General features: G+C 41.7%; 1 protein-coding gene across 2 annotated transcripts; it reads right to left on the bottom strand.

The window, feature by feature from the left end:
* Positions 1-19,029: 19,029 nt before the first annotated feature.
* Positions 19,030-19,576, bottom strand: LOC6613511. 2 transcript variants are annotated; one of them, XM_002037943.2, is made up of 2 exons: positions 19,474-19,576; positions 19,030-19,420 (listed from the first exon to the last, which is right to left on the bottom strand). In XM_002037943.2, the coding sequence occupies exon 2, from the start codon at positions 19,416-19,418 to the stop codon at positions 19,053-19,055; it is 366 nt and encodes a 121-aa protein (XP_002037979.1). In that variant the 5' UTR covers positions 19,419-19,420; positions 19,474-19,576; the 3' UTR covers positions 19,030-19,052. The 2 variants fall into 2 exon arrangements, with proteins under 2 accessions (XP_002037979.1, XP_032582981.1); XM_032727090.1 differs by having other exon boundaries at positions 19,478-19,576.
* Positions 19,577-20,010: the final 434 nt, after the last annotated feature.

The raw sequence follows: 20,010 nt of genomic DNA, 5'->3' as shown, positions 1-20,010 counted from the left end.
CAGCTGAAGTGGGAAGTGTCCTCGTTCGAGTCGTGGGCAGAAAGTGTTAAAGTTCCCATGCAGCAAAAGGATAATAAAAAGTTGCCAGGGCTTGCAGCTCATGATAATAAAACTGGTGGCACGTGCTGACTCCAATGGACACGCAGCCTGGTCACGAATCCATGGTCTCGAGACACTTTTTGCTTGCTGTTGACATTCCACACCTCCTCACACCCCATTCCCATTCCCTTTCGCCTTTGTACTTTTTATTTTTTGTCTCCCAAATAGATTTGAAGCAGCTTCAGCAATGTGAGCATTCCTCGCCTGCAGCAATTTGTTGCTGAATGATGTGTGAAGGACATAAAAATGCAGCAACGAGTGGAGCGTGTTGGGGTACTGTATACACACATTCGAGTGTATGTATTCGCAGCAAGTAGACAACTGGGGGCAAGAAGCGCCCTGGTTGACAAAAGTGCTTATAGCTGATAGTACAAATGGGCCCGGGCATTTATAAGTTTCGAATGACTGTAGAGGAAGGAGAACCAATTATAACACTCCAACCAAGAGACAGCATTAATAGTAATCTGAAAACTATATCCCAAATGATTTATTTCAAAAATTAAACCGAAGTTGCAATCAAAGAAATTGCGGATTTTCAATTATCTGTTGACACTTCTTGCTGCCGAAACAAAAGTTAATTTGATTACAACTTGAAATTTCATATTCGTTGCGCCTGCACTTTCCAACTTTACTTTATCCAAGTTTTATGCATTTCACTTGCAGCCTACCTCGGTCACGCCCCCATGTTTTGTTTACAACAACTTTGCGTCATGCCACCAGGTCGGTGGAAAACTTTTCCCCCTTGCCGCTCGTCTCCATCGTCTTCGTCGTCCTGGTTCTCGTCCTTGTCGCCGCCGCAGCTTTTCCGTCTGTCTTGACTGCACTTTGCGGGCAGACAGGGCGGATGAATAATTAAATCTTCACACAGAGAGAGAGCGGAAAAGTTTTAAGAGAGAAGGAGAACTCACATATCCTTGAGCTGCACTATGTTTACGATGCAGAATATCCTCAACTTTGTACTTTTTATCTTAATGTTTTTCCTCACCCTTGGGCTTTCTGGCAGCTGAATATTCTTTTTCCATTATTCCATCATTTGCATTTCTCATTAGTCCTCATCATCTGTCGCACCAAGTTAAACGGGTCGCGGTTGTCATGCTGAAAAGTATTCGATAATTTCCTTATTTGTTCCAAGTTTAATTTTTTTTTTTGAGGAAACGAATGCCAATTGCAAACGTACATCAAACGAACACGGTCAAGTTGGTAAGCTGCCTGTATTTGCTTAGCCAATTAGAAAGTTTCTACCACAGTCAGCGGCAACTTGTTCAATATAAAATATTTAAAGAAAGTATCAAAACATCGTCTCTTGTTTGCCAGCGGCATAATTCCGAGCAAACATGAGCATTTCCCGTATTGAATCCTGAACAAAGACATTTAAATTGCAGCCGACAACTAATTGTTTGGCATACTTTCGTACTGTTCGGAATTGTCTTCTTTGTATGCGTGGCAAGTAGCTTTGAAAATTTACACAACAAAATATACTTAAGAGATAAACGATTTGAGAAGTGGGGGCGGCATCATGCAAATAAAGCAGAAAGTACCCCTAACAAGATTTTCCGGACAAAGCTAAGGAGGCAACGTGGAAAAGCTGTCTACGTGTTTGGCGTCAAAAGGACGCCCGCGTGTGGAAGGGCGAAAGCAAAAGGGAAAATATTAAGTCCGAATGCGTCGCCTTTCCTTAATATTAACTTTTCCCACTCAGTTTCTTGCCTTTTCTCTTGCAAAACTTTTCCACCGAACTTCGACTCCTCCCCCCCAAAAAAAAAAAAACAGCAACGGTGAAGATAACAAAGGCACTGGTAAGAGTAAAAATTTCTGTTTATTTTGCCAGTCATGCATAAAATAATAAATTATTAGTTATGAACTGTAACAAGCCAACCAAAATTATTATGTAGCGATGGATGTCGAATCATTTTTGGGTCCATGTACGCATTTCAATAGCGAACACAATTTATACCTGAAAATTCAGTTGAACTGAAAACGAGAAATAATTTGGGTTGATTACATTTGCCATTTTGGTGTCAAAATATGATAATTGTTTTAGATCGCTAATACAAATTGCGTGTATGTGTTTGGTCGATTTGCTACAATAAATTCAACAATGTATGGGATTTTATAGCTGCAGGTCGACATATCAAATATTATACAATTGTATCACTAATTTTATACAACATTTAAAGATATATATATTTTTTTTAAGCTCAAATTTCTTTCCCATCCATTTGGCAATTAAATCGTTTTCCGATTCTAAGAAAACACGGTGGGCGTCCATTGCAGCTTTGTGCACCTATTGAAAAGTGGGCAATTCAGCCTCCTTGAGCATTCTTTTCAATGCCGCAAACGTGGCCACAAGGAAACCAAACGCTTATCTCCAGAGCGTCTTCCGCTTTCCGCAATGGGAAACCGAGAAGAAAATGGAATGAAAAATGACGCCAAGTGAAACTAAGACTCGGCCCAACTAATGGTATTATAAAACGTAAAGGCAGGCAGCCAAAGCAAAGAGCATGGCGCACAATTTGATTAAGTGCCAAAAAGTAGACTGCGACTGTTGTATTTGCACTCGCCGCCTGCCTTCAGCCGCAAATTAACCCAAAATATCACTTTAGTTTTGGCCACAGCGTTAACGAATTCAATTTGATTGTGTCGAGGCCCGAAACTTGGCTAGTTAAAAACAATCGATTGAAGTAACATTGTGTCGTAAAATGGTATTAAATTGGGAGTATCCAGTTGGGAAGCGCAGAGCTTAGATCCATTTGTGCGGGTTGCTAGGGTAAATGTACATCGCAAACTTTAAATCTGTATTCTATACTAAGGACCAAATGACTCTGTTTAATAACTTTTCCATGGTTCTTACCAATTTCAGTTCCTGGCCAAAATACCCCCGCATGTGCAGTACTTCTCTGCATTAAATCGCTGAGGGGGCACTTTGCTTCGATATGAGTTAAACTAAGTGTCACTCACTTGTAAGCCATCGTTAGTGGGGTTGCACAACCTGAGGAAATTTAATGAAATTCTTTTTCGTTACACACTCTTTGCTTGCATGCCGCTTTGTCATCATCTAGGCCATAAATCAACCGCTCACAAGCCATTAGCCTAGCTGCCGTTTGAACGCCTAAATAGCTGCCGCAATTTATTTCCGTTGCGTTGTGCGAGCGTTAAAAAAAATATCGGTATCTCGGTGATTTTGAATTCCTGTGCTCGCTGCACTGCATCCCAGTGGAGTCAAGTTCCTTTTAATAACATCTCTGTAGGGATGCAGGCATAAATTTGGCCAGGATGTGTCCAAAGAAATTCCAGCTGGCTTTCGGCTGTAATAATTTCGGCTAAGCTTTTAGGCATTTTCGTTGCTCCTTGGCCCCGACTCCCTTTTGGCCATTTATGATTAACACTGAGCAAACATGCAAAGCTTCTTGTAACGGCCGTTTTTCATTAGGACACCACCCCCCCTCCCACCACACAGACCAAAACTATCAGCTGGAAGGAAGTCCTGTCGGAGGCTCCACTACAGGCTTTCCCGGTCTGCCTGTCTAACGAGCATTTGTCATTCCTGCTCCTGACAAGCCGACCCATGCACATTAGCAAATAGTTGGCCTATTCCATTTTTTTTCTGCCGCCTCGTTATGGCCGCAGTTGTAGGTGTGAAATTATAAATTGCAGAGAATTTATGAGCCCATATCCAAATGTTAACGATAGCGCAGGTGTAACGCTCTGTCTTTAAATTCTTTCAGTTTTCTCCGACAGTAAAGAACATCCACCTACATATTTTGATATATTTTGCACTGTATATTTAATGAATGTTATGTTTTTTAAGAGTGTGTCCGCATTCCGAAAGAAATAACCCTATGCTGTCATAATCACCAGTTAGCGAATGCAACACGTCCCACAGATTTGCATAGTCTCGCATAAATTGCTTTAAATTAGAATTTTTATGCTGCTTCTGTCGTTCACGGCATTGTTAATTCCAAGTCAGCTTGTCGTCTGCTAATTGTGAAAATTATGAGCCAGTTGGCTTAAGGACGTGGTCGAAATGGGGAGGAATGGACCTGCAGAAATGGGAACCCCGCGATGTTGGCAACGCTTTGGCATTTGCTTTGATGTGCGCCATGGGGAATCCCCCAAGGTGCTGAAAACAGAAGCTATGAAAATTGCGCAGAAATAGTAGCAAATTTATAAACATGACGGAATGTAAGCAACAGATAAAGCTAAATTTAAAACAAATAAGCAGACTGCGATATAACAAGAAGTTATTAAATGTTTGAATTTGAGAAGAGTAACATTTTACATGGGCATTTGATTATTAATGCTATCAAATATCTTTTATTTCAGAAGATTAAAGGAAAGTCAGTTAATATCAGACCAACCACATAAATAGCCACTTATATCCGCTTATATTAATAACTAATGGGTGGGCACACATTGGCACGGCGCCAATAATTAAGTAATCAAATTGGCATTTACCGGCGAAAAACGATTAAATTAAGTGTATTATGTGGGACGGAAATAGTAAATACCGAATACATAATATTTAAATGTTAATTACTGCATAGTAATGCTACCCCTTAATTATTTTGATAGTTCTCGAAATTATTTTCAAATGCATTCGTCTATCACTGAGCCAATCAAAGCAATTAGAAAAGGATCCTACTCGCCAGGACATCGGGGACATTGGGAGTGGAGAGCCTGGGGATGTCCGTTGAGCTGGCATAATTGACCAGGAGCCTTTACTTCGGGTTCAGCTTCCGGAAAACACGTTCCCCCGGGCACTCAGGAGCCCCTAATTAATTAATGTTCATTAGCAACTGTAATTTCTCGGTCTGAGTTACGGTCTGGATACTCTGCACAAATCAAAATGCGTGCGGCTTGTCTGATTGCCCGAGAAGTGGAAGTGCGGGGAAAAACTTTTCCCATAGAGTTCTTCTTTCCAAACTCATTTCAGGTCGGACAAGGGCTCAGGAGTATCTAACTGAAATCAGACGCTGATAATAATGGTTAATTACGTGTTTAATTATGCATGAGATCTCTCACGCCGTCTTGTCGGACTCAGTTGGCTGAGCGGAAGTAGGCGCTCAAAGTCTCGTTAATAAATTATGTAAATTGTAGGCGCAAAAGTCGCTCTTTGACTCTGGAAAATTGAAATTTATACGGGGAAGGCGGATTAAAATCAAGGAAAATCATGGGTGGGCTGGGCCCAAAAGTGTCTTAAGCCGAAACGGAAGTAAACAAATTAATGAGATGAAATGTCATATTTTAATTAAATTATAAGCAAATTATCGTGGCTTATATTACAGCAGCTTTATGCTGCAAAAAAGGTGGATTAGGTTCACAATTCATTGCATTGTTTAATAATGTCTCCATTTGAGCAATTTGCATTCGTGATAATGAGAACCACTTCGGCTTTTGGCGATTTCCTAAACGGCACTTTCAACTTTCGCCAGTTCACTACTTTGCAATGCAGTTTTAAACTTTCGAAATATTGCTAACCACCTCTTGACCTTCATGGCTCGACGTCAACCAACTTTCGAAAGTTTTGAGGGGAACTTTCGCTTGAAGGAAGTTTGAACTCATCGCCATTCGCTATTCCTTACCCCATTCGATGAATGACCTCCAGGACAGAATTAAGTGAAGGACTATGGAGATGTGAGAGAATGAAGTAAATAAGTAGGTGTATAAAAAACAAATCCAAATAATAATCAAAACTTCACTGGAGGCAAACTTTCTATTTAATTTTAATTAGAAAACTTTTCAGCTTAAATTCAACTTGTAAGAGACATTTACTTGCGATTTTTGGTTCCGGGCTACACAGAAATTAAAATAAAACAAAAGTTTTGCTCGGCGAAACTGAATAAAGATTTTGAGGGCACAGCGCAAAGGAAAGTGAAAGAGAATGGCAATCTAATGCAGGACGCTTTTTCAAAAAAAAAAAAAATGCATGGATTGTAAAAGTATACAAATAGAAAGTTGCAAAAGAGAAAGTACGGATAAGTTTCGAATTGGAAGTTTAAAGATTAAGCATAAAAGCCAAAAGAAAGCTGATTAAAGCCCTGAAATTAAAACTGCCAATGGTTGCTGCATTTTATTTTTCGATTAAATTCTATTTTGCATAGTCATTCAAAATTTTTTTATTATATTAGGGGTAGGAAGTGAGTTATTGTAGACATCCAGACACCTTTTTATTGCTTTTTTTATCTCTGGTGACGTTGGTGCTTTTGTTATATTTTTGCGACTTAGCTCTTTGCTTGATGAGGGCTTTATGAGCTCGACTGAGCAGATTCTCTAAACGTTTATTTTTTGAAAACATATATAGCCATATCGAGGAATCCGGGGCTTAAACAAAATAATTACAAAAGAATATCCAGCTTAGCTTATCACACCTGGCGTCAGTCTGGGCAAACGTACGAAAATCAAGTTTTCTTTCCATTTCTATTCCACAAAAACTATATGCCAGTTAAGCTTGATTCAATTTAACTTGACAAAAGCCAACACACAATCTGTTGTGATTGCGCATAGAAAAATATGCGGGTGCGGAAGGAATGGGAAAATGTGGAATATTCATTTGGCAGATGGACAGGTCCATGGAGTCCAGAGCTCCGGAGCGCCAGAGCAGGGACTCACTTCCACCCGCCTGGCCTTAATCACAGTCACGAGTCGAGCTTCGCCCAGTTTGGCAGAGACAATCATTTGTTATTTGATTTGCACATCAGCCGGATGTGGACGCGGATACCCAAGCCAGGAGGATGGCAGGCAGTCCGGCAGTCAGTCAGCCAGCTAGTCAGCCAGGATGTCAGGGCATCGAGAAGCCAGGGGCCCGCAGCAGCGGACCAGTCGGAGATCCCCGGCACAAACATTGCAATTTCCCGGCGCCACTGGATGGCCGGACATCGTTGATTGTTGCTGCTGTCCATTTTCGGCGACTCCAATTTAAAGGCCGTGTCGCCTGGCCCGCAGATACACACTCAGATGCAGATACCCGTGGCGTTGACGGAATGGATTGCATCCAGTCGGCTGGAGAGGCACCAGATGGCATCGATGCATCGACGAGGTGCTGATGAGCCGCAGCTAGAGTCAACTGAAGTCACATTTGTACTGCACTTGTCATCCATACAGCCGATTGGGTTCCTCAACCGAAACTTCGTTAAAGTTCGAGTCTTTTTGATTTTAATCGATTTAATTTTCTCTAATTTTCTTATTGTCTGCGAATTGCGTGAGTTATTTTAAAATGACATAAACCACCTAGAAGAGGAGCTCGTCAAGCTAAATGCCCCGGAGCTCCGTGGCATCCTAACCCTTTCCGTGCTGCACTTGTCCATATCGTTGACATGTGTTGCGTTCTCTCTAATTTAATTAAAATCAACTTGGGGCAGCTCCGGCAGTCGACTGCAACGCCCCGCCTGCCCCAAGCCCATGGCCAATTTGTTACGCTTTTAATTTGTTAATTTATTTGCTGGCTGCATGGAGGGCTCGAGAGATAGGCAACAGAGTGTATCCTTCGCCCGCCGCCCGCAGCCTCTCCTGCCCGCCGGACTTTATTTGCTGGAAACATTTTTCCCAACGCCCAGCGTTTTGTGGCCCCCCCCCTGCTCCGACTGCAACAAGTGCATCAAGCCGCCGTCGACCTGCCACACATGGATGCACATCCACACCCACACACCTACACACTAGCATCCGCCTCCGCAGCAACACTCACACACATAGACGGCTAGTACAAACACACAGATTCGCACACTCGGATTTGCAGGCGCTTATCCCGTGGTTGATTTTGTTTGTTTTAACTGCTTTCACTTTCCTATTTACCTTAGTGTGTGGTGCCAGCAATGGAAAATGAAAAATGGCAAAACGCTGTTTATTTGCTCAGCTAACAGCAGCCAGCACACAAACACACACACGCAGTTTTACGAGCTGTAGGAGTTTTAAATTTTCCACTTTTCCATTGGCTGCTGCTCGTAGGCATCGTCGTAATAAAGTTGCATCACACTTTTATGCCGACACACAGTGTGCTTTATAAATTTTATATATTTCTTGATATATTAACTTTTAGGCCCAAGGACGGGTCTTGTCAGGGGCGCGCTAATCGGATTTCCAGGAAGCCAGATACAAATCAGGTAAAAGCGCAGCTCATGAAGTGAGATCTGTTTTTGGGAAGAAATGCTGGGCATTATCAGCTTTATCATCGACTTAAATATAATTATTTTAATTAATTCTGTATCTGATCATTTATTTGTTGCAACAATAAACAAGGAACTCTGAAAAATTAAGATAAATAAATTATATAATTGTATTAAGTATAAAAGTGCATTCAGCATTCGTTGCTACCTCGCTGATGTTACCCGTTGTTTTCCAAATTAAATTATTTGCTGCATATGCCAAGACATTCGACGCCATGTGGCATGCAACATAATTTTTTATTTACCCCGCCACTTTCCCAGCGGGAAACAAGCAATCTTTGCTCCTCGCTTAACAGAATGCCGATGTCCTGGCTGTTTGATGCGGCTTTAAGATGGGAAATCTGGATGCCAGGATAGCTTGTCAATGCATCTACAAGATACTGACTTTGGTGAATTCAGCTGATGAGAAAGTATGAGTCTTCTCAAAGATGTGCGGATACAAGTCCTTAAAGCTATTTTTAAGATATGCCAGAAAATGTAAGTATGTGTAACTTTTATTTATTGAAGTATAAATGATACTTTTTTTTTTTTTTTTTTATGCTAATTCTATTTATTAAGGTTTACTGCGTACGAATTAGTAAAGGACTGTTGTTGGGCTATTTCAGCAAATGTTATTTACCTTGAAAAGCCATCAGCATAAAGTCGATTTAACCAAATACAGGAGAAAGCCTCTCGAATGCCGACTTCATCTCAATAAAAATTCAGGAATTGACTTGTTTGCCCCAGCCATGAAAAAAAAAACATAAGCAAATCCGACCAATACAAATGATTAATGTTTGCTGTGTCAGCCGAAAAATATATGCTGCCTGTCTGCGCTTTTCCATATAGATGGCTTTTCCATGGCCGACGGCATGGCCCCATAGACTCCACATAGATCAATTGCTGTACACATCTGCTAACTGCTAGTGCAAACAACGAGCAACTAAAAGTTGGCTAACTTATGCTGATTATAGGCCACATTGGCCGCAAGTTATTATCAAATGTCTCCCCAGAGTGATATATATCAAGGAATACGCATTCGGTTATCGCCCCTTTTCCATATTATTGGGCGGTCGATTCTGTTGGGCGTGCCAGCGTTTAACCCACTAATCGACTTTTCTGCGTGGAAAATCGTTTTGTGCCCTGTGGCCAAAAGCCTTTGGTTGGCCAAATGTTTTTGGCCTACTCGTATGTGTATGAGCCGCCTTTTGCCAAGGGCCATGGATATCGGGGCGTGCGTAGAAACAAGTGCGGTTAAATGACCTTGTTAATCATGTTCCTGTTTGCCTGTGAGCGTGATTTATGCTTATTTATATTTTATGAACTAAACAAAAGACATGGAACGAGTGGCTGGAACATTTGTTTGGATTGGGTCCAGCGGGCGGAATAAAATGTACAAGTTCTACCCGTGTTTTTGACCAAGAAAGGATTCCGTAGTACAAGTAGATATGATTAAAAGGATTTTCGCGGTTAAAAAGCACACGTAGAGAATAGTATGTGAAAAAGTTCTCTTTTAATATTAATGTTTATTTAAATAACATTTTGGGTTCACAAGCTTCACTTGTTTGTTTTCCATTTTTAGATACCATCAATTTTTTGTGCATACCCAAATGAAAATATCGTGTTAATTGATAAGTGAGTCAAAAAAAGAGCTATATAAAAAGGTATTTCCAAAATAAATAAGGTAATTTTGCGGAATATACAATTTTTGGCCAGAAACACCTTTACTAGTTTAGCTGAATAGCTCTATTATCTCTATCGAACTTATGGCCAACGATTGGAACTGACCGACTGAGCGGGGGAGAACTTAATCAGCTCGTCACTTTCACCGGCTGAGAGAGTCGCTGCACTTAATAAACGCAATTAATCCAATTAAAATGTCATGTCCCATTAACGCGAATTATACTGCGCGCAAATGCTCGGCAATTAAATAAATGCACTTAAACCAATGAGACGCATACACACGCAAGTTGGGTGGTTGGGTAGCTGGGTGGTTATAGCCATTCATATCGATGGCTCAAAGCCGCTTGACAGTTGAAAGATGAAAGAGGGTTGCGGACTCAAAAGGATGGCGACGGGCGGGAGGTGGGGCAATCAGCCAACGAGCTTGCAAATTTACACGCCGCGATAAACATCAATGAACAATTAAATGCAAGTGCATTTGTGGCCTTGTCAAGTCGCATTTACCAACCAGCCCGCGCTCATTTCCCCATCTTGACTTTATTAACATAATCGACTGTGTCAACGCGTTCGGTCAATTTCTCCTCTGGTAGCAACTAATTAAATATGGTAAAATGAAATAAATATATTTCCGATTGGAGTGGTGGATATGGCGGTGGGGGGGATTCTCCTCGAGTGCTGCTGGTGTTACACAAACAGTTTTCCATTTTTCATTTTTCATGTTTATTTATCATCATGGAATTACCAACAGAGCCGCAAAGCATGCAGCGTTCAATTAATATGCGTAAATTACACGTTGTTTGGGCTCGATACATTTATTGTTTGCGGCACGTGGCAACAGTTGGTGGTGGTGGCATGGATGGTCCGGGTGGCACTTGCAGTATGACTTCATTTTGCCAGAGCTGCGAGCGGTGAATATAACAACTTTGCTTGTTGAACATAATCTGTCCGCCATTTTGCGTATTCTTAAACCAATTAATTAGGTCTGCATTATATTCAAAATAATTAATTATGACATCAAATATATTTATAGCTTATGTGTATTATAGTAATGCAGGAGGGTTGTTACCCAAATAAATCATTTTTGTTGTTTGATAAGCTCAAAATAAGAAATAGATTTTTAAACGCAACTTTGCGGTTCACTATTGGGTTTTTTATTTCGTTTGAATGCCTATTGTATTCAGTTGAGTGTTGCACGATGTTTATTTCAATTAAAAGCTGAAAAATCTCATAATTGAATTAAATTAATTGCACACGCATCCCTCCAGCAAACAGTATCAAAAATCAGCCATATTTTCTCACAATCACACGCATGTAGACGCTCACAGATATAAGTCAAATACAAATATTTGAAAATCATGTTCATCATCCTGTTGACAGAGTCGTTTATAAAATAAATTTACTAAGCAACATGTTTTCATTGCATTTAAATTGTTTATGTCAACTTCAACGGGAAAGGAGGAGGAGTCCTGATCCTTAAGGCAAACATGTGCATAAATATATGTGCTCATTGTTTTAGCAGCGTACACAAAAAGTATAAACTATGGAATATGATTAGTTATTAATAGCGTTTGCTTAAACTTGGCTACCTGGTAATGGGGGAAATAAAATCGTTGTTTGATATGGAGTAAAGCGCTTTTTTTTAACTCCAGATACAATAGATATCCATATTTATGAGCAGTTGAATGTCAGTTTATTGTAATTTCTGGGCTGTCAGGCACCTTGACGAGCTAACACTGCATATTTTTGGTGTTTCAGGGTATTGGTTGTGCCAGGCAACGACGACGGCGAAACTAACTAAAATTTATGTTATTTATTTTGTAATTTATGCTACCATACGCCATTCGATCGACTTCGAATGCCTTTGTTTTCTGTCAATCAACTTGACAGGTGCTTTAATCATTTTTCCCTCAGTCGTCTTCTCTCACTTATGTCATGTGGGCTTGTATTGATTGCAGTTCGACACTTAAAAGCCTTTCAAAGACTTTTCCGTCATTATCTAAACACTTTCACGCACATCATACTCCATTGTTTTTTGTCAGAATATCCTTCTAAGTTTAAATACAATAAAATAACTAATATTCAAAGGAAACTATTATTTAAGGACCTCTATAAGTCGATGTATTTTGCGATATAGAAAAGCATTACTATATGGCTTTTATTAGATATGATTTTCCTGCTTAGCAACTGCAATCTGTAGGCACATAAGTGGGGCATTCTTTAATGGCAGTGCTTTGAATATTTGGAGAAATCACTGGGATGCCCCAGGTGGTAGTCATTTCGAAGGAAGTGGGCTCCAAGTTTTACATATGCACTTCTTTTGTTCAATCTCTGGCCCGGATTTGGCAAATTGTTTGCTGGAGAAACAAAGGACACAGGAGGCGGCGGACAGGACGAGGTTGAGAAGACTGCTTATCCATGCCCGGCAATCCAACTTCTTTCGTGTCGGAGCAATTTATGCTGCCTGCCCGACTCCTCGGGGGCAATTGTCTGACTGCTCCTCGCCTGGCTAGAACCTCCTCCTCCTCCTACTCCTCTGGTCTACTTGGCAGGCAATCTGCTGCTCGTTGTTTGCAGTTTAAAGGTTGAGAGTAGTTCAAATTGTTTGCCAGGTATTTGCACTCCAGCACTTTTCCCAGCTATTTGATCTGTGATTGAGCTGAATGAGCAAATAAACTTGTGGCCCGACTCCATTGAGCATGCAGAGACATGGAAAGGTTAATGCGCCCAAATGGATTTGTGGCGAAACTTAAAATACAATATTTTAACGGGCTCTTTTAGATGGGATAAGTTTCTAAATCATTTAGCTGCACTTTGACTTATTTGAATGTGCAAAGCTGAAGGAAATGGGGAATTTTTCAGATGGTAAAAATAGTTTTGCTGATGGTGGTTCTTATATTAATTGGTTTTGCCATTTTATTGGTCGCGTCTTAATTTGATTGACCTATCTTGTTTCGCAACTTAATTTATTGTCTTTCGGGAATGGCCACAGCACTTTATAATTTATCAAAAATTATGCGACAAAATATCTGTGCCACGTCAACGTTTCAATAGGCGGCCAATAAAATTTATGGCCAGTGCAGTGGCCCCGATCGACCTGCAACAGAAACCGGTCCTGACCTCACCATCCCACCAACTCCAGTGGCAACTTCGACCAGCTCGTCGTCCTTCGATTCCGCACAATGCAGCCGGGTGTACATTTGTCATGGGTGTGTTGTGGCCAGACTTATTAAACGGCTTTTAAGCGCCGGTCGGGAAGATCCCCATTATGCGCAGAGTGTTTTCTATATATCTCCGCCGAGATTTATGCCCGAACAAATAACTTCTGCGGTTGTATTTCGCAAATGATGCGGTATTCGCAGTATGAATAGGAAGCTTCCATCTTTTGGGGCAGACATAAAGGGAAGCATGCCAAAATTTGTCTTTGGCCACTAATGACAAAGAGGCTTTTAAACTAAATGAACTGCATGCTATTAGGACGAGTTGCCAATACCAGATGAATCTATTTCATAGTTGAAAGGTAATCACAATTTTATTCTCATGTTAGTCTTGTGTGTTCACTGGGATAAACAGATATTTATCGACATTGTATCTACATTGGTCGCAGCCATATTCCCAACCATCTTCTCTTCAGATACATTTACATATTCCTTAGAATTCAAAGGTATATTGGGCCTGTATTGAAGTATGTCACTAAAAAGAAAGTTCTACTGACATGTCATGTGACTTAATATTATAAAAAGATAAGGAAAGTTAAACATTTCTGGGTACACCCTTAGGTACTTGCAAAGTATCTCTACTAGCGGGTATCTTATAGTCGTTAAGACGTTTTGCCTGTTTGCTTCAGCAAACCAGCAAAGTATATTTAAAATTTACGAGGCCAGCTCACTAAATTCAGCAGAGCACCGCACCGCACCGATGGAGCAGAGCCCCAAATACAAATGGGACCCAAGCTGTTTATGTTTTTCGAACGTGTTTGGATGTCGGGGCAGTTACATTTGCACGCAGCTTGTCCATTTGTAATCCCCCAACCCCAACGCCAACCCAAGTTGCCTGGGTGTGAGCGAAAGTGGAATGTTGGCCAAATTAAGTTGTTGCCTTTGGTAAATTGTCAGTCTCCTGCGTAGACACATGTATGCGAAATGGGAAAAGAAGTGGAAAGTAATGTGTGAACCTGTGGAGATGGGTCGACTAAGCCGCTTTAAACTGGAGCCGGCAACCCAGAAAAGTGTTTCCTGCCAGATAACAAACAGCTGTAATTGGTTGGGACATCGGGCGGCCCACAAAGAGTGCTCTACGCATAATTAAACAGCAAATCAAGCATTATCAAGGGGCGCCCAGATACAAGCCTACACTGGAAAGCGAAACGGATACACCAATCCCCAAATGAGTCGAATGGACTTGGCCCCATTCGGGTTAGTGTAAACTCGCCCAGAAGCAGGTTACGCACAAAGGACTCAATATTAATAATGGTTAATTGGCAACAAGTGATCGGGGTCGAGTGTTGCCTAGTGACCTTCGGGGACATTTCATCATCTTAATGGCGTCCAGCTTGGACCACCAGCAAATCTGTGACAATGCACGCGTGAACCCTGACAGCCCCACTCAAATTAGAATGCCCCCAAAAGATGGGCGGGCGCTCGAATGTCCTTCGACCTAAGCGGCTTGCCCGCACCCCATTGCCACCTGTCACTGGTGTCTCGACCGTCAATAGCAATTAAGCAGACACATAAGCAGGCGGACTGGGGCAGCGGGTTTGGGGTCAGGGTTCAGGAGGTAGAGCTGCCCACAAGGCCTGCCTTTTGATGGAGTCCAGTGACTGGGCTAAGCTGTGTATTTGTGTATGCCGATTGAGCAATAGTTTATAAGCTTTCAAAGGGGGTCGATCTAAGAGTTCTCGATAGAAATACTTTGGATAGTTTTCTTATTTCCAAATGCTAGCTGCGAAAAAGTTCCATTCCAGTGTTATCTGGAATTTTTAAACAGCTAAGCTTTTCATCATCAAACTATTTTATTTTATTGAAGTTGAAAAAACAAGTAAGACATCCTCCTAAATTCTGCGGACTTAGCACCCGATTCAAGAATGGGCCATCCAACCCCTAATAATCACAGCAATTAGTAATTACGTAGCTCCCTTCCCACCTTGCCACCTCGCCATGCCACCCCAGATTCACACCTGTCCTGGCACTTATCCCTTTTAATTAGGCGCCACCAAAAGGCAAATTTTTCGAGCCCAAGGAGGCAGCCAAGTGGTAACGGCAGCTTTGAACCCCAACCCCCCGACCACCCGTCCATTTCCCTATCTATCTGTCTGTCTGTCTGACTGTCTGTTTGCCTTCCTTTGGCAGATGCTTCGACTGGCAGCTCAGTGCCCGATGCCTTCGGCCCTCTTCTAATTTTCATTTTAATTATTGCGAGTATTATTCTGAAAATCAAGTGAGCGGCAACTTTGGCAATTGCCACACGCCCCCTCGAGCGGCGTCGGGGGGCGTGCCAGGAGCCGTTGAGGCATCTGTTGCCGAGCCCTGCTCCCTTTTGGCCCAACTTTGCCACCTGCCAGCAGTGCTTTTCCCTTCGGAGCTCGCTGGTGGTGTCTGCATGTTTCCGTATCTGTGTGTTATCATATTTCACGCCTATTAGCGTTTTAATTTAATTAACATTTATGGCGACAGTTTGAGCCGGCTGCACTGAAAATACGAGGTGTTTTTAGAGGAGTTCAGAGAAGAAGGCCGTCGAGTGCAGTTGGGAAATTCCCCCGCGTTGAAACTTTAAGAAAAGCTTTAATCAGTTCAGCTGCATTGTTTGACTTTGAAGATAAGCCGACTGGGAACTTGGCGGCAACTTCATTGCAAGTCTGCCAGGGGAGCTCAAACGGAGCTATATTAGTTACCGATTCCGGAAATAATTTCACGTATTTGCACGTAATGCCAGCCAGACAGCTGTGCCGATGCGAGAGTCGGATAACCAGGATAGCAGTCCATCCCCCTCCGCAGGACTAAATTTATTGAAGGTCCCGCCCGACATGGACATGGCCAAGGCAACTTGAGTTGGAAATTACATCCGCTTGTGTCGGCCAGACTCACTCGCAGCTACGGCCAAGAACTTTAAGGCGATTGATGGTAGAACTGGGGCGGAAAGTTGAAAACATTTCCGTTGCCTATTTGCCTCTTATAATGACATAATTAAATTGTCACGCCCAAAAGCACAGATAGACATTTTACAAAACATTTTCAGTTCGTCACCATGGATATGACACACCAGTTCCCAGCACTTCCCACCAGTTGCTGTGGGTTAGCAAACCATCCAGTTCGACCTTAACAATCTGTCAATTGTCACGAACTGAGGGCCGTGGTTGCTTTGTATAGTTTGGTCATATACATAACTGAAAATTCGCGATTTAAACTTGTTTCTTTAAACTGATAAGTGAGCATAAAAAGTTAATAGTCTAGTGCCTCGACTATAAGACACCCTGCACTCAGCTTCAGAAAGTGCAGTGCTAAATAGCGCCACCTAGCAGCGTTCACATGAAGTGCTCATAACATTTTAAGGAATTTATCATTTTTGAAAAGTGCGATCAATTACCTACTTAGAGATACCCTTTTGGTTTTGTAACTTTCAAGTTCCGTCTTTTTTTTGAATACTAATTCTATTTATTAAGGTTTCAAAAGGAATCGTTCAGTAATTCCTCTGTACATAACCTAATGTGTGATAAAGATAAATGAGACCAATTGGTATCTTAATTATAAAGTACAAAAGAAAGAAAAATCTAGTCTAGTTATCAATTACTTAAAATGAAATATGTTATATTATCCTCCGGGTAAGGAGATCGCTGGGGTGTACCCTCTTCAGTCTTCGGAGGGAGATGGGATCAGCTAGGATAGTTGCATGTCTTGCCTTTCTTGGTGCCCTAACCTAATAATAATAGTTATCCATTTTTCAACCGTACTGCGCCATAGGTCAGCACCGAAGATGGAAGGGCTTTGCCCGCAAACCCCCCTATCTTGCCACGTTTTTCCGCATTTTGTTAACAACAAAGGCAGCGGCAGCAAATGAAGAGGCTGGGAGTCGGAAAGAAAGGAAAACATTGCAAAGGAAATCGAGGAGGGCATTGTGCGAGTCGACTGAAACTGCAGTATTTTACCTTGGACTGCAGGCAAGCATGAGAATTTAATGAGCAGCCAGCAGAAGCTTTGAAGTTGAAGTTGCATTGGCAGTGCAAAGCTTGAACTGTTTAAGCCTTAATCGCGTTATTGGCAGACTGCTCGATGGATACCGGATTGAACTGGTCTGTTTTGGGCAATTATGAATTCACACAGGACCCATTTTATTGCCCAATAATTGCTGGGAAGTGCATTTAATTTCAAATTTAATAATTCCCACGACCAGGCCAGATATTTTCAATTTGCCTATTTGTGGTCTTGTGCAAATTCTGTTTTGGTCAAATTGTGAGACATATTGCACATTTACACGCATTTGGCTCGGACTCTGGAGTTTCGGTTTCGGTTTCGCTTCGGGTTGGTTTGGTTTGCTTTGATGGCAAACAATGGCAGGCCATTTGTTGTTTGGGCCATTGAAATTTGATTTTGTGTTGTGTATGTTCAAGCTTGCATGTGTAATTGCCGGAGCCTACGGATTATGTGGTTAAGGCCAAGTAAATGTTTTCCAAAGCCTTATAAATTAATATTTAACCGTATTCATCAACTCAATTGTAGGCACGACTAGATGGCATACTGGGTAGACAGAAGTTCATTATTTTATACGTTTTGTTTGGTTGGAAATGTCCAATATGGTAAAAATAATATTAATTCGTTTTGATTTTTTGTAAATTCTACGCTAATTTGCCATTAAATTCAAACCAGTAATGGCCGTGTTCCCCTTTTGCGAATTTCTTAGTTCTTTTTAAGTGAAAATCTTGTTTCCAATTAGCTAACCAATTATCACCTTTAATTAATTGAATCCACCGCCGCCTGCGGTCGTCCAATCACAATCGCACTGCAGTCTCGACCTCTGCCGACGCGACTTTTACTCCTTTGCTGGTGTTCTCCCTCCGATTTCCATGCTAATCACTGGCGAAACTTTCGACTTCATTTATCCTCGGACTGTCCCACTCGCTCCGCTCTCTTTCAATTAATTCTGGCAACCACTAAAGGCCATACCTTGCTAATTGGGATTATCCATTATCGGGCCAATCGGCATTTGAATAATTAAAATGTCAAATCTAACTAGTTTGCCAATTGCCGGACTTTAAATTGGGTGCAGGGGCTGTTCGTTCGCAAAAGAAAACAATTTTTGGCTTTTTCAAATGCAAATTTCATTGCTCATACGACATGTGTTCCGTACGTTGCCGTACGTGATGCGTATGCTAGTGAGTGTGTGAGTTTCGGGCTCGATTTAAATTGATTTTTATTGTTGGGAGAAGATCCTGACCAGTGTGGCATATTTATTTTTCGATCGCTTGCAGCAATCGCTTGCATTTTACCCATAGCAGAATATATGGAAAAAACGAGCTAAGGAATATCTCGGCCAGATGTCAAATAGTTATTCAAACGTGACAGGCTCACTTATTATTCTCACTCTGTGCTGGTGCAAGGGATTATTTTAATTGATTTGGAGACCAGCATTCTATACATACATATAAATTTGGAAAAACTGTCAATGTTTATATTCCTTTTCCCAATTTTGCATATGATTCTAGCTTGCTAATCACATATTTTTCAAGTCGCGCAATGCATATGCAATGCATACATTGCTAAGCTATTGCCTTGGTTATGAAAAACTTTGCTTATGCATAAATTTTCTACCACCGGGCGGGGAAAATTGAAATGCTTAAAAGCGCATGAAAATGTTGTTACAAGTTTGAAGTTTTTGCTGGGTCGCTTTTTATGCGAAGCACAAACTTTAAATGCACGTTAGAGTATATAGGTGTTTGTGTGTGTGTGCGGTGAAGAGAGGCTTGGCTATTTGTTAAGAGAATTTCTATAAAATGTTCAAGGCTTTTGTTATGGAAACTTTCCCTGCGTGCCGGCACCCAAAAACTGCAAAAAAGTGTTCCCGCAGGCCACTACAGGTGAAAACTTTCGTTTACATCAACTTAAATATTGTATATGTATGTGTTGCGATCATAATTTGCATTAGTTAAGCCCATCCAAAGCCGAGTAGAAAGCCGCCCAAGAAGGCCACACCCAGACGACCGCTGGTTGCACACGCCCTCCTGGCTTTATCCCCGAGTTCCTGAACGCGGCTAAGATTCACTGCCTCCAGGGACATTTCTCTGACCTGCAGCTGCCCCCGGGACTGATCCTGTTCCGGCTGTGAGAATGTCTTGAGCACATCCAGCTTGACCAGTCCCGCCTGCCATGCCAGCTCGAGCGCCAGAATGGTACCGCCCGCGGCCACGGCCATTATCTTACTCGCCTTGAGGAGCACAAAGCCGGTGAGGAAGCCCCCGGCAGCTCCCATCCCAATCTGGCTATACGGCGACCTCTGGCTAAGGCTATTCATGGCTGGGATTGGGTATTAGAGCAGGTGCCCGCTGTGCTGCGCTGATTCTACATACGTACTGCTCTTCACCACGGGTAAGTCACTCATTGCAGCTGCTTTCGCGTCTTCCTTCTCCACCTGATGCTGTGATTTCACATTCAATTTGTGTGACCTATGGTGAAAGGTTGCTCCCAGCATGCCACAACTGCCGCTTTGATTTGCGCCCTTCTATGCGCTTCTCACACTCCCCAGCTGCGCTCAACTGGGCAAATGTCCGCCAGACCGTGAACGTCTAAGCCGACAAAAACATCAAAGTTCGAATGCGCCCATGAAAGATTGGGGTGGCGTTACGGAAACGCCGACCCTTGCATTAAATGGCCTTAAATTTGGTGTAAAAGCACATTTTAAAAGTTTTTAATTAGTCATAAACTCTGGAAAATCATTCCTACACACAATCTCAACCCACACATATTTACATTAAACTTTTCATGGTTACTCAGTAATGCGATAGTCGCTTTTCACTAATTTATGATGGATTTAAGCAGGCTGAAAAGTTTTAACTTATTTTTAAAAGTATTGCTTTTATCTCAGTACAAGTATTGAAAAGCTACTT

This window comes from Drosophila sechellia, chromosome 2L, assembly GCF_004382195.2.
Source record: "Drosophila sechellia strain sech25 chromosome 2L, ASM438219v1, whole genome shotgun sequence".
NCBI classification, from domain to species: domain Eukaryota; kingdom Metazoa; phylum Arthropoda; class Insecta; order Diptera; family Drosophilidae; genus Drosophila; species Drosophila sechellia.
This window is presented reverse-complemented; position numbering and strand designations above follow the sequence as displayed.